Source organism: Trachypithecus francoisi, unplaced genomic scaffold (assembly GCF_009764315.1).
Source record: "Trachypithecus francoisi isolate TF-2019V2 unplaced genomic scaffold, Tfra_2.0 Lachesis_group5, whole genome shotgun sequence".
Lineage (NCBI taxonomy): Eukaryota > Metazoa > Chordata > Mammalia > Primates > Cercopithecidae > Trachypithecus > Trachypithecus francoisi.
The window spans coordinates 98201370-98216380 of NW_022681470.1; the positions used below are offsets into that span (position 1 = coordinate 98201370).

Genomic DNA, 15011 nt, shown 5'->3' on the forward strand with positions numbered 1-15011 from the left:
AAAGAAGAAGTCACCAGGCTTGAAAGATGATCATTTATACTGGACTTTAGAATTACTCATTTGATCTTTTGTCAGTGCCATCTGTGAAGTCCAAGCTATTGTACTTTGGAAAAGATACTGTATTACCCACCCATTTTTTCTGGTCATTACTCCTTCCTTTCTTTCTATATTTAAATCTGTAAATATTTCCTATTTGTATACATGTTAGTATGCATGTATGAATATGTGATTTATTTACATAAGCATACATATGTATTTTTTTTCCCCACTCCCTCCAGAAACAGGTGAGAATGACCACTTTAACTCACCGGGCCCGTCGCACTGAAGTAAGCAAGAACTCTGAAAAGAAGATGGAAAGTGAGGAAGACAGTAATTGGGAGAAAAGTCCAGACAATGAAGATTCTGGAGACTCTAAGGATATCCGCCTTACACTTATGGAAGAAGTATTGCTTCTAGGACTAAAAGATAAAGAGGTAATGCAATTAGGTTTGCTAGGCTATCTCAAAGACTATTAAATATTGGAATGTTTTAGGAAGTAATCTAATGGAATATATTTAATACTAAATTGGTCTTAGAATTGTGCTCCAACCATCTGAAAGATGGAGGAGTTGGGACAGTGACTGTTACTTGGAGGGTAAAAATCCAGAAGTATAATTACGTGAAGTGTATTTAATTCAAAATTACTCCAAAATTTTAGAAGATAGAGGAGGATATAGTGTAAAGTTTTGTACTTGTAGTTTCCCAAGTCAGATTAAAGGCAAAATAATAACCCCTTATTAAAGTAAGAAAGAGGGCCCACACATCGAAGTCTTCTTCAGCTTTGAGGAGAAATAGTCTTTTAAATGAAAAGACGGCCGGGCGCGGTGGCTCACGCCTGTAATCCCAGCACTTTGGGAGGCCGAGGCGGGCGGATCACAAGGTCAGGAGATCGAGACCATGGTGAAACCCCGTCTCTACTAAAAATACAAAAAATTAGCCGGGCGCGGTGGCGGGCGCCTGTAGTCCCAGCTACTCAGGAGGCTGAGGCAGGAGAATGGCGTGAACCCGGGAGGCGGAGCTTGCAGTGAGCCGAGATCGCGCCACTGCACTCCTGCCTGGGCGACAGAGCGAGACTCCGTCTCAAAAAAAAAAAAAAAAAAAAAAAGAAAAGACAAGGAACATGTGTGATTAGCTGCCTTACAGAAATAAACAATTGGTAGGTTTCTTATAGCAGAAATAATTTTTTTTTCCTCGTGCATCTTTATAAGTCAAATATCAACAATTGGATCGGGCATGGTGGCTCACGCCTATAATCCCAGCACTTTGGGGAGCCGAGGTAAGTGAATCACTTGGGGCCAGGAGTTCAAGACTAGCCTGGCCAACATGGTGAAACCCCGTCTCTACTCAAAAATATAAAAATTAGCCATGTGTGGCGGCTTGTGCCTATAATCCCAGCTACTCGGGAGGCTGAGGCAGGAGAATCGCTTGAACCTGGAAGGCAGAGGTTGCAATGAACCAAGATTGCACTACTGCATTCCAGCCTGGACAACAGAATGACCCTGTCTCCAAAAAAATATATATATATGTGTGTGTGGATTATTTTAATTTAAAAAAATTTTTTAAATAATTTTAGCTTTTGCCTTTTTTCCCTAAATGTCTCCTTATTTAATGGAACATTTATTTTAAAGTACAGTTAGTCTTGAGATCCTGAGTCTTGTGATATAACCAATAGTTTTCCTGGCGTGTCTACTACTAGTATACATCATCATCCTTCATTTGTAACTTTTTACTGTGTTTTCTCATCACACTATTCCCTCATGAAGAAGTTACAAAGGTAACATTTTAAACAATCTGCTTTCTTTCCGGGAAAGCCTTAGTAAATAACCCCCCTACACACACACACACACAAAGAGGTGTATTTATTACTGGCCTCAGTTTTGAAAACATATAAAATTAGAATGTTATTTTAGATTTTAAAAATACTAAATTTGGCTTTGATAATTATCCTTAGCTAGAAGTAAATTGGCTGCATACAAGTAGTAACAGCTCTTCTTTTCTACATCAATTTTTCGACTTGGGAATACCATTGTTGTTTAGATTTTGCCTTTCATTTATTTACTATTTTCCTTTTTACTTTTTTTTTTGTTAAATTAACAACTTGAACAAAATTTACAAGACCAGTTATAGTCTGTGTATTGTTAAAACTAATATTAGAGACATGCTTATTGTGTACGTGGCCAAGATGTATGTATATCAGAAATTCTTGCCCAGAAATATGTTTTCCTGTTTGCTGAGAAGTTGATGAGGCTTCAGTTTTATAAAAGGCAAATAAGCGAAAAGGCAAAACTAGCTCTCCAAGAGAATGTCAGAATAGGACTGAAGATTAGGTGGTATAAATACTTTTTTGAGACGTTTACACATTACCTAGGAAACAGTCACTGTATAAAAAGAGGATATAGAACTAAAAGCTATTTGGTTTGTTTTAGCTTTGAATAGGAATACTTAATTTCCTGCTGACCTTATGCACTGGAATTTTTGCTTTTGAGCTTGTCTTCATGTGTTTATAATGGTTAATATAAATTTTAGGAAATAGAATAAAAAATAAAGCAGCTCATTGAGAGCTATGGCCATGGACCGTACTTGATATATTGGTGAGATACTGTACAAAATGAGCAGATGGCTGGATGCAGTGGCTAATGCCTGTAATCCCAACACTGGGGAGGCCAAGGTGAGAGGATTGCTTGGGCGCAGGAGTTCAAGACCAGCCTGGGCAACATGGTGAGAACCCATCACTACAAAAAATTTAAAACAAAAAAATTAGCTGGGCATGGTGGCACATGCCTGAAGTCCTAGCTACCCAGGAGGCTGAGTCAAGAGGATTGCTTGAGCCTGGGAGGTCGAGGCTTCAGTAAATCAAGATTATGCCACTGCACTCCAGCCTGAACAACAGAACGAGACCTCAAAAAATAAATAAATAAATATTAACCACCTTTTGAATTGCTCTAATTTTATTTTTGAGGATAGTTAACAAATATTTAGCTTTCATTTGGCTCAGGAAGAATAAAAGACAATAAATCCTTAGGTGTGAATGAATAGGTCAAACCTTTTATCTAAGTAATAGTAGTTACAAAAGGCCAGTTACATAACTATCTCTAAAAATATTAAATTGATCTCCAACTGTACTTATTTTTTTCTTATCTCGCAAACTATCAATAGATTCATTTAATCAATATTTAATGTGATTGAGGACACCCATTATATGCTTAACATTATGCTAAATATTAATACTAAGGTAAATATAAAATAGTATAGTATATGGTGCCTGCCTTCAAGAAACTTGCATTCTAGCTGAAGAGACAAAAAGATACATACTTTTTAAAAGTTAAGTAACCCGAAGGTCCATCAACAGCAGAATGGATAAAAATGAATCATCAAAAAAAAATGAATCATCCATTTGTTTAAATGAGTATAAATATGTTTTCTATACAGAGTGAAAATGAACATTGTTATACAACATGTATATTTCTCATGTTCAATAAAGAAAACCAAACACAAAAATATACATACTGTATGATTCCATTTATATGAAATTCAAAAAACTATTGTATTTGAGGTTGCATATTTAGGTGGTATAATTATAAAAAAAATCAGGCCGGGCGCGGTGGCTCAAGCCTGTAATCCCAGCACTTTGGGAGGCCGAGACGGGCGGATCACGAGGTCAGGAGATCGAGACCATCCTGGCTAACACGGTGAAACCCTGTCTCTACTAAAAAATACAAAAAACTAGCCGGGCGAGGTGGCGGGCGCCTGTAGTCCCAGCTACTTGGGAGGCTGAGGCAGGAGAATGGCATAAACCCAGGAGGCGGAGCTTGCAATGAGCTGAGATCGGGCCACTGCACTCCAGCCTGGGCGACAGAGCGAGACTCCGTCTCCAAAAAAAAAAAAAAAAAAATCAAGCCAGGAATTACTATAGTTTTTAGAATAGTGGTTATCTTTTTGTAAGGGATAGGGGAAGGAAAAGGGTGTTAGTAATTAGGAAGGAAAATGAAGAGGATTTCTAGATAGTAACAATTTTCTGTTTCTGGACCTAGAGGAAGTTTATTAGTTTTGTTTTTGTTTTTGTTTTTGAGACAGAGTCTCGCTCTGCTGCCCAGGTTGGAGTGCAGCGGCACAATCTCAGCTCACTGCAACCTCTGCCTTCCGGGTTCAAGCAATTCTCCTGTCTCAATTTCCTGAGTAGCTGGGATTACAGGCGCCCGCCGCCATGCCTTGCTTGTTTTTGTATTTTTAGTAGAGATGGGGTTTCACCACATTGGTCAGACTGTCTTGAACTCCTGACCTCTCAGGTGACCCGTCCACCTTGGCCTCTCAAAGGGCTGGAATTATAGGTGTGGCCTCCCAAAGTGCTGGGTTTACAGGCATAAGCCACTGTTCCCAGCCTTTTTTATTTATTTATTTATTTGTTTGTTTGTTTGTTTTTGATATGGAGTCTTGCTCTGTCCCTCCTGGCTAATTTTTGTATTCTTAGTAGGGACAGGTTTTCACCATGTTAGCCAGGCTAGTCTCGAACTCCTGATCCCAAGTGATCCACCCGCCTTGGCCTCCCAAAGTGCTAGGATTACAAGCATGAGCCACTGCACCTGGGCCATAGATCTTCACTTTGGAATAATTAAGCTTTTTACTTTTGTTTTGTTTATTCTTCTGTGTGTGCATTATATTTCACAATGCAAAAGATCTTTTTTTTTAGGTAAACAACAATGAAAAGCAAGTTTTTTGCGTGTTAGAATGAGCCAAGGGAGTTAGAGAGAGGAGAAACCATCATGGGACAGAGTAATCCGGGGAAGAATAGAAAAAGGCAGTAAAACAAGCCCCGCCTTTAAAAATGGGAGGATTAACATGACTGGAGAAAAGGAAACACGTTCTGGATGAGGGAACCTGAGTGAGCAAAGGTATCATGAGCTTGATGAGTTTGGGAGATAACTGAGTAGGCCAGTGTGACTGAAGTAGGTGGAGAACAATGGGATTCAAAATCAGTAAATTTGATTTGGACCAGATTATAGATTTTGTTACCAGGTGGAAACTTTCAGACTCTTTCCTTTAGGGAAAAGAGAATCAGCCTAATGAAAACAGCAAAGCCCATTTAATTTTTGTGTCCAAATTAGGACTTAATGACATTTTTATGTTCTTTGTGAGTATATGTTTTAATGTGTATATAATTGCTTATTTTTACATGGTTTGAGGTTTATGACAAGTCAAAAAAAAGAAAAAATCCTAAATGTTAAATTTTGTGTCCCAAACTCCCAAACTTTTACTGGAGAGTTCCCTAAGATACTCTGTTTAGAATCCAATATTACCATTTTTTTTTTTTTAGAAACTATGTCTCTTTCAAGCAGGCACAGTGGCTTCTGTCTATAATCCCAGCACTTTGGGAGAAGGATTGCCTGAGGCCAGGAATTCCAGGCCAACCTGAGCAACATACTGAGACCTCATCTCTACAAAAAATATAAAAATTAGCCTGGCATGGTGTCACACACCTGTAGTTTCAGCTACTTGGGAGGCTGAGGCGAGAGGATTGCTTGAGCCCAGGAGTTAAAGGCTGGAGTGAGCCTATGATTGTGCCACTGTACTCCTACCTGGATGACAGAGTGACCCTGTCTTAAAAGAAAAAAATAAAATTATTCTGAGGGATAGCTACCACAGACCAGTTTTAAAATATTAAGCATCTGGCCGGATGTAGTGGCACATATCTATAATCCCAGCACTTTGGGAGGTTTGAGGTGGGCAGATCACTTGAGGCCAGGAGTTTGAGACCAGCCTGGCCAACATGGCAAAACCCCATCTCTACCAAATTAAAAAAAAAACATTAGCCGGGCATGGTGGCATGCACCTGTAATCCCAGCTGTGCTGATGGGAGAATCTCTTGAACCCAAGAGGTGGAGGCTGCAATAAGCCAAGATCACACTACTGTACTCTAGCCTGGGTGACAGAGTAAGACTGCCTCAAAAAATATTAATTAAATTAAATATTAAGCATCATTGTCTTATGAAAAACAACCAAGAAATTTAAATATAATTTGAAGAGTGTAACCTTTCAAGCACAGTTAAAATTAGATACTATCTCAGTTCAATAACACCTCAACTGAGAAAGTAAACATTGAGCACGAGCCTGACCAAAATAAAATAGGTTTATCTCCTGTTGAAATCAGGAATCTGCTTATTTGTTATTATTACCTTTGGTAAGAGTTTTGATATAAATTATTAACTCATGAACAGTGTTTTAATTGACTTGCTAATGTGTAAAATTTTTCATTTATTAGAATCTTTTTTTTTTTTTTTTTTTTTAGTAGAGACGGGGTTTCACCGTGTTAGCCAGGATGGTCTCGATCTCCTGACCTCGTGATCCGCCCGTCTCGGCCTCCCAAAGTGCTGGGATTACAGGCTTGAGCCACCGCGCCCGGCCTAGAATCTTTTATTAAGTTACCTGTAAGGGGAGTGAGCCTATTAATGCTTTTGACTCCTAGTGATCTTTTCATTTCTCATCTATTCAATTTGTGGATAATGTTTTCCAACTTTCTTGGAAAACTTTCTCCTAGTAATACCATTTATTGAATACTTACTACTTACTGTGAAAGAAAAGCTTTTCATCATATTTATCATGTCACTGTAGTAAAAACTGGCAAAAGTATTATCCTTTGGAAATATGGAAATACATTTTCACTTATTTGTTTAATCACCAAAAATTTTATTGAGTGCTTCATGTGTCATAGAAAGAGAGAACAAAAACAATTGTCCCTGCTTTTGAGGTCAATTTATGATTTAGTGGCATAGGGATGGTTGGAGATGTTGGGAGTAGAAGCCAGAAAGTCAGCAGACCATTTCAGAACAACGTGATATGTGTGTAACTGTGTTCTCAGTAGGAAGGAAACACAGAGGAAAAGCATGTAAATCAGATGGATGGTGGGAAGGAGCAGTAGGAGAGGGAAGGAGAAGGAAGGAGAAGAGAGAAGGAGAGGGAAGGAGAAGGAAGGAGAAGAGATGTTGGGAAAGACTTACAGGAGGTGATAACTCTTTTTTGTTTGTTTGTTTGTTTGAGACGGAGTCTCAATGCAGTGGTGTGATCTCGGCTCACTGCAACCGCCACCTCCCGGGTTCAAGTGATTCTGCTTCCTTAGCCTCCCAAGTAGCTGGTATTATGTGCACCTGCCACCACCCCAGGCTCATTTTTGTATTTTTGTAGAGACAGGGTTTCACCAGGTTGGCCAGGCTGGTCTCGAATTCCTGACTTCAGGTGATCCAACCACCTCGGACTCCCAAAGTGCTGGGATTACAGGTGTGAGCCAGCACACCCGGCCGGGAGGTAATAACTCTTAACTGTAATAAGAGTGAGCAGTCTGTAAAGAGACAGGTTCTAGGAAAAAAGAACATCAACTGGATGTTTGTAATAATTTCAGTGATTTGCAACTGGAATAACCGTAGGTATTTGAAAGCATCCCATCTCCTTTTAATGAATTCCAGTGTTTTAAAACTTAATTATCAGAGCTGAATATCCAGTTACATGCTTTATTGTTTAACTTTTCTAAAATTGTGAAATACAGTGTATCCAGAAAATTGTATAAAGCACAATGTAAAGTTTAACAAGTAGTTTGAAAGCCAACAGTCATGTAATCACCAATAGAACAATATCAGCAACCTGGAAGACTTCTCTTATGCCTGCCCTAATCACATGCTGCCCACCTCCCTGTAGTTTTGACATGTATGTATATCCCTAAACAATATATTTTAGTTTTACCTGTTTTTAAACTCTGTTTTATTGGGTTAATATTTTAGTGTATTCTTTTATCAGTATAATGTTTGTTAGATTTATCCATGTTGTTGCATATAAGTTAATTTAATACAGTTCATTGTGATTAATATTTCATTATGTGAATATACCACTATTCATTCTATGGGTTAGTGCACATTCAAGAGTTCATTATGAACAGTGCTGCTAAGATTCTCCTGGTACTTGTCAGTTATCTTTTTTCAAACAATCCACTATTATCCACTATACGTATGGGAATTATACATATGAAATTCATGTGTATTTTTAATTATAAAGTATGTTAATGCTATGCTTTTTCAAGCTGCTGATGATCCTCCATCGGGTATAGTTCATCTTTATTAGCAATAGGAGATTAGAAGTAAAACTTTTTTTAAGCTGGTAAAAAAAATTCACTACACTAATCAAAAAGTTTTTTTGGTTTTTTTTTTTTGAGACAGAGTTTCGCACTTGTTGCCCAAGCTGTAGTGCAGTGGCACTATCTTGGCTCACTGCAACTTCTACCTCCCGCATTCACGTGATTCTCCTGTATCAGCCTCCTGAGCAGCTGGGAATGCAGACATGCACCACCACGCCCGGCTAATTTTTTGTATTTTTAGTAGAAATGGGGTTTCACCACGTTAACCAGGCTGGTGTTGAACTCCTGACCTCAGGTGATCCACCCGCCTCAGCCTCCCAAAGTGCTGGGATTACAGGTGTGAGCCACCACACCCGGCCAAAAAAAGTTTTTAAAATTAGTCAATCAGTGTCCAACTTATCAGTTATTGGCTATGAATGAAGAAAATTGCTCTCATTAAAAAGTGATTCAATCCTAAAACATTTTATTATAATTAAAATATTAATAGCAGGCTGAGCAAAGAGCAAGACCTTGTCTTAAAAAAAAAAAATTAGGTCGGGCGCGGTGGCTCAAGCCTGTAATCCCAGCACTTTGGGAGGCCGAGACGGGCGGATCACCAGGTCAGGAGATCGAGACCATCCTGGCTAACACAGTGAAACCCCATCTCTACTAAAAAATACAAAAAAACTAGCCGGGCGAGGTGGCGGGCGCCTGTAGTCCCAGCTACTCGGGAGGCTGAGGCAGGAGAATGGCGTAAACCCAGGAGGCGGAGCTTGCAGTGAGCTGAGATCCGGCCACTGCACTCCAGCCTGGGCGACAGAGCGAGACTCCATCTCAAAAAAAAAAAAAAATTAAAAGTCTAATTTAAGGTCTTACCTTTTAGTTTCCTGATTGTGCAAAATGAACAATAAGTCTCCCATTAGTTACTGCAATTGTGAATAGGGCAACTGTATCAGATGGGCTTGTTTGTCAGGTTTTTTTTCTTTAAACATAAGCTGTTAAAAAATTTTTTAAACTTTTGTTTTTTATTATATCCAGGCATATTAACCCCAAATAACTATTTACTATTGTTATAAAAGGAAATAAACTGGAAGACCAAAGACCTGTTTTAATAGTAGGAAAACATAGCTTAAGCTATTTCATTAAGATCTTCTCCCTAATTCTCCCAACCCCCAAATGCACACAGTACTCTTCCAAAATATAAAATATCTAGTATTGATATTGAGACAAAGCTGCCCACTTGAATTTGGGATTTTGGCTGTAACCACTGTGCCTATAAACTTGCTGTCAGCCATTTCATCACTTTTGCCTCCATATTTTATGTTTGTATAATTTTCAAAACATTTTGTACTTTCCATTGTTTAATCCTGCAAGGCAGATATCATTCTGTTTATAGGAGTCAAAGTTAAATGATCATTTGAGCAATAAATTGTGGAATTTACATTCAAACTGACTCTGCAACTGGGCATGGTGTTTCACTGCCTGTATTCCCAGTGGTTTGGGAGGCCAAAGTGGGAGGATTACTTGAAGCCAGGAGTTCAAGACAAGCCAGGGCAACAAAGTGAGACCCAGTCTCTACAAAAAAATGAAAACTTAGCCCTGCGTGAACCTATAGTCCCAGCTACTCAGGAGGTTTAGGTAAGAGGATCACTTAAGCCCTGGAGTTCGAAGCTGCAGTGAGCTATGATCACACCACTGTGCTCCAGCCTGGGCCACAGAGCAAGACCCTGTCTCAAAACAGGAAAAACAAAACAAAAATAAATATCTGAACTTTGCAGTTTAAAAAGGACATGCTGACTGGGTGCGGTAGCTCACACCTATAATCCTAGCACTTTGGGAGGCCGAGACGGGCAGATCACAAGATCAGGAGTTCAAGACCAGCCTGGCCAATATGGTGAAACCCCATCTCTACTAAAAATACAAAAATTAGCCAGGCGTGGTGGCGTGCGCCTGTAATCTCAGCTACTCGGGAGGCTGAGGCAGGAGAATTGCTTGAACCAGGGAGGCAGAAGTTGCAGTGAGCCAAGGCTGTACCACTGCACTCTAGCCTGGGCAACACAGCAAGATGCCGTCTCAAAAAAAAAAAAAAAAAAGACATGCTTACAAAGCAAGTTTCACATGTTTCTCTATATTTCTTCCTGAAATAAAGAGAATTGTTCAGGATCATTAACTGTTTAGTGTGACCCAAATAGTTTCACCTCATTGGGTAGATTCATATGGATTTTATCTTATTTATTTATTTATTTATTGAGACGGAGTCTCGTTCTGTTGCCCAGGCTAGAGTGCAGTGGTGGGATTTCAACCCACTGCAACCTCCACCTCCCATGTTCAAGCAATTCTCCTGCCGCAGCCTCCTGAGTAGCTGGGACTGTAAGGTGCCCACCACCACGCCTGGCTGATTTTTTATTTTCAGTAGAGACAGGGTTTCACCATGTTGGCCAGGTTAGTCTCAAACTCCTGACCTTAAGTGATCCACCTGCTTTGGCGTCCCAAAGTGCTGGGATTACAGGCGTAAGCCACTGCATCTGGCCAGATTCATATAGATTTTAATTTATGCCTCCTATTAAGATAAAAGATTATTGTTTCGCAATAATATTTGGCATATGAGTTATTTTTCAAGTCTTATCCATATCTTTCTTGTTCAGATGTTTAATACCCCAGCAAAGCTCTCTCGGAAAAAGATTTTGGGATCCTGTAAAAAAACATTAACTAGGCATCAATAATGTCAGAAAAAGGGAAAATACTACTGTAAGGAATTCTGAATGATTTTATTTTATTAGTTTTATTTTTACTTCAAATTTTCCATTCCATTGCTTCAAATATTAAGGAGGAAATAGGAAAATTCTATACATTATTTTTCTCTTCTCCTTTTTCAAACAAGATATTCTAGTCATAAAGGGCAACAAGTCCAAGTAAGAAGTTTGAATAACCCAACTGGCAAAAGGAAGATATGTTTAAAGAATAAGTAAATAATATTTAATTATAATTATCATATTATTGCCAAGCACGGTGACTCACGCCCGTAATCCCAGCACTTTGAGAGGCCAAGGCGGATGGATCACCTGAGGTCAGGAATTCGAGACCAGCCTGGCCAACATGGTGAAACTCCATCTCTATTAATAATACAAAAATTAGCTGGGTGTGGTGGTGCATGCCTGTAATCCCAGCTACTTGGGAGGCTGAGGCAGGAGAATTGCTTGAACCCATGTGGCAGTTTGCAGTGAGCTGAGATCACGCCGTTGCACTACAGCCTGGGCAACAAGAGTGAAACTCTGTCTCCAAAAAAAAAATTAAAATAAAAATAATTCACATCAGAAGGTCTGGTGTACAAATAGTCATTATTTTTCTTGTCAGTTCACTCTTCAGCTATAGATTAGAACCCATGTCACATATCTTCCTTATGGAAGGAGGGAAAGACTATTATACTAAAAAGAGATAAATATGAGTAAGTCAAATAGTGATTTGTTCTTGCATCTTAAAGCTTAAAACCAAGGGTGGGCATCATGGCTCACACCTGTAATCTCAGCACTTTGGGAGGCTGAGGCAGGAGGATTGCTTGAGCCCAGGAGTTTGAAACCAGCCTAGGCAACATAGTGAGACCCTGTCTCTAAAAATAAATGAAAAATTTTAAAAGCTTAAGACTAAATGAATAGACAGGCCTCTTCTAGATTTTTCTGTGAGAGTAGGATTGTATTAGTTTGCTAAAGATGCCGTGCAAAAATACCATAGACTTGGTGGCTTAAATGACAGAAATTAATTTTCTGGGGATTAGAAGTCCAAGATCAAGATTGATGGGTTTGGTTTCTTCTGAGATTTCTCACCTTGCCCTGCAGACTTCTTGCTGTGTCCTCTATGCAAATGCCTTCCTGGTGTCTCTGTGTGTCCAAATTTCCTCCTCTCTAAAGAACACCAGTCAGATTGCTTTAGGGCCCACCATAACACCCTCATTTTTAACTTAATCACCTCTTTTAAAAGCCCTATCTCCAAAGACAGATGTATTCTGAGGTACTGGGGGCTATAACTGCAACATATGAAACTTGAGGGGACACAATTCAGCTTATAATAATGATTTAGAAAGATTTTAGATAAATAGGTTATGAAGATAATCGCAGTTATTTATGTACATCTGCCCAAAGGGCAGCTCACTCTCAGGAAGTATCATTAAATTGTCTAATGATGTAATTTTTTTTTCTTCAGTTCAAGTCAGTCAACATTTACTGAGTACCTTTTTTTTTTTTTTTTTTTTGAGACAGAGTCTCGCTCTGTCGCCCAAGCTAGAGTGCAGCAGCATGATCTTGGCTCGCTGCCTCTGCCTCCTGGGTTCAAGCAATTCTCGTACCTTAGCCTCCCGAGTAGCTGGGGTTACGGGTTCCCACCACCAAGCCCAGCTATTTTTTTTTTTTTTTTTTTTTTTTTTTTTGAGACAGAGTCTCGCTCTGTCGCCCAGGCTGGAGTGCAGTGGTGTGATCTCGGCTCACTGCAAGCTCCACCTCCCGAGTTCACGCCATTCTCCTGCCTCAGCCTCCCGAGTAGCTGAGACTACAGGCGCCCACCATCACGCCTGGCTAATTTTTTGTATTTTTAGTAGAGACAGGGTTTCACCGTGTTAGCCAGGATGGTCTCGATCTCCTGACCTCGTGATCCGCCTGCCTCGGCCTCCCAAAGTGCTGGGATTACAGGCGTGAGCCACCACACCCAGTCAATTTTTGTATTTTTAGTAGAGATGGGGTTTCGCCATGTTGCCCAGGCAGGTCGTGAACTCCTGGCCTCATGTGATTTGCATGCCTCGGCCTCTCAAAGTGCTGGGACTACAGGCATGAGCCACTGCACCCAGTCTTGAGTACTTCCTTGATGCAAGGCACTGAGAAAAGTAAGGAAAATATAAAAGTAAGATGCGCTTATCTTCCTACAGAAGCATAAGGATTTGATAGAGGAGAAGAGATATGTATACAATAACCATATAGCTAGACACAGTATGTAAGTACTAGGAGAAAGGTACCAAAAAAGTGCTATAGGAACATGGAAGAGGAAGAAAGTCCATGCCAGTTACTCTTTAATTTCTCTGTTTGCCCTTACCTATTCACAGCTGTCCAAGAGGTTTAAGGTAGGAATCGCAAATAGAAAAAAATACTGAATCAAAGGGTTTGAGGTTACTGTATTCTCTCTCTCTCTTTTTTTTTTGGCTTTTTTACTTATTTTAAAAAATTTGTCTAAGATATAAAAGTAATTTTATTACTTTTTAATATTTTAAAAGTGAAATACATTTACCCTGAGAAATTCAGACAGAGATCTACATGAGAACACATTTTTTTGTTTTTGTTTTTTGTTTTTTGTTTTTGAGAGTCTGTCACCAAGGCCGGAGGGCAGTGGCACTATCAGGGCTCACTGAAGCCTCACCTTCCCCAGGAGCAGGTGATTCCTCTGCCTCAGCTTCCCGAGTAGCTGGAACTACAGCTGCAGGCCACCATGCCCAGCTAATTCTTTGTAATTTTTATAGAGATGGGATTTTGCCATGTTGCCCAGGCTGGTCTCAAGCTCCTAGACTCAAGTGATCTACCTGCCTCAGCCTCCCAAAGTGCTGGGATTACAGGTGTGAGCCACTGCTCCTGGCCCTCCATGAGGACACTTACAGGGATGATAGAAGTGTTCCAGATCTTGCTTGGGGTGTCAGATAAGATAAATATATGCTTTTGTCAAAACTCATTGAACTTAACATCTATGCATTTCACTCTGTGTAAATTATACCTGTTTTTTTAAAGGTGTAAAGAAGAAAGTAAAAACCACCTGTAATCTTGCTTCCCAAAGATAACTACTGGTAAAATTGTAATATATATCCTTATAGACTGTTTTCAATGCATATATATGTATACACAGATGCATAATTTTTTTTTTTCTTTGAGACAGAGTCTTGCTCTGTCACTCAGGCTGGAGTTCAATGGTGCCTGCAACTCACTGAAAGCTCCACCTCCCAGGTTCAAGCAATTCTCGTGCCTCAGTCACCAGAGTAGATGGGATTACAGGCGACTGCCACCATGCCCATCTAATTTTTATATTTTCAGTAGAGATGGGGCTTTGCCATGTTGGCCAGGCTGGTCTCGAACTCATGGCCTCAAGTGATCCACCTGCCTCGACCTCCCAGAGTGCTAGGATTACAGATGTGAGCCACCATGCCCAGCCATAGATACATAATTACCAAAATATTGATTATAATCAGACATGTTATTTTGTAGCCTTCTTTTTCCATGTATTATAATATGGACATATTTTATGCCAATAAATATAAACATACCCCATTATTTTTAATGGTTTCATAGGATTCCGTTGAATAAATGCATATTATTATTAACTTTAAGGTTAGTCTGCAACCTTCCTAAGGGCAGGACTGTGTTTTCCTGGCTTTCTAAGCCCCACTTTAACTGACTAGCCTTATTTCTCACTGCTCAGTCTACTTACCACTCCAGTCCCTTTTGTCCGTTTTACATATTCCTGCCATGTTTCCTTCCCATATTTTGTTTTAAAGCCCATCATAAATCCAGCACTGAACTTTACTTTCTCTGAATTCCCTTGCATTTATCATACCTCTCAGTGTGCTTAGTTACCATCTTTTATTTTCTGATCTTTTTATCAGCAGTGGATAAAAGCACAGGCTTTAGAATCAGGCACATCTTGGCCGGGCGCGGTGGCTCAAGCCTGTAATCTCAGCACTTTGGGAGGCCGAGACGGGCGGATCACAAGGTCAGGAGATCGAGACCATCCTGGCTAACATGGTGAAACCCCGTCTCTACTAAAAAAATACAAAAAACTAGCCAGGCGAGGTGGCGGGTGCCTGTAGTCCCAGCTACTCGGGAGGCTGAGGCAGGAGAATGGCATAAACCCG

At 39.9% G+C, this 15011-nt stretch overlaps 1 protein-coding gene across 3 annotated transcripts in view; it reads left to right on the plus strand.

The window, feature by feature from the left end:
* The window catches only part of GOLPH3L (golgi phosphoprotein 3 like), a 53975-nt gene that overhangs the window by 2193 nt on the left and 36771 nt on the right, over nt 1–15011 (plus strand). For all 3 annotated transcript variants that reach the window (XM_033197143.1, XM_033197142.1, XM_033197141.1), the window contains exon 2: nt 279–473. In XM_033197143.1, coding sequence (XP_033053034.1) covers nt 291–473 — 183 coding nt within the window. In that variant the 5' untranslated portion in view covers nt 279–290. The remainder of the gene's footprint in view (nt 1–278; nt 474–15011) is intronic.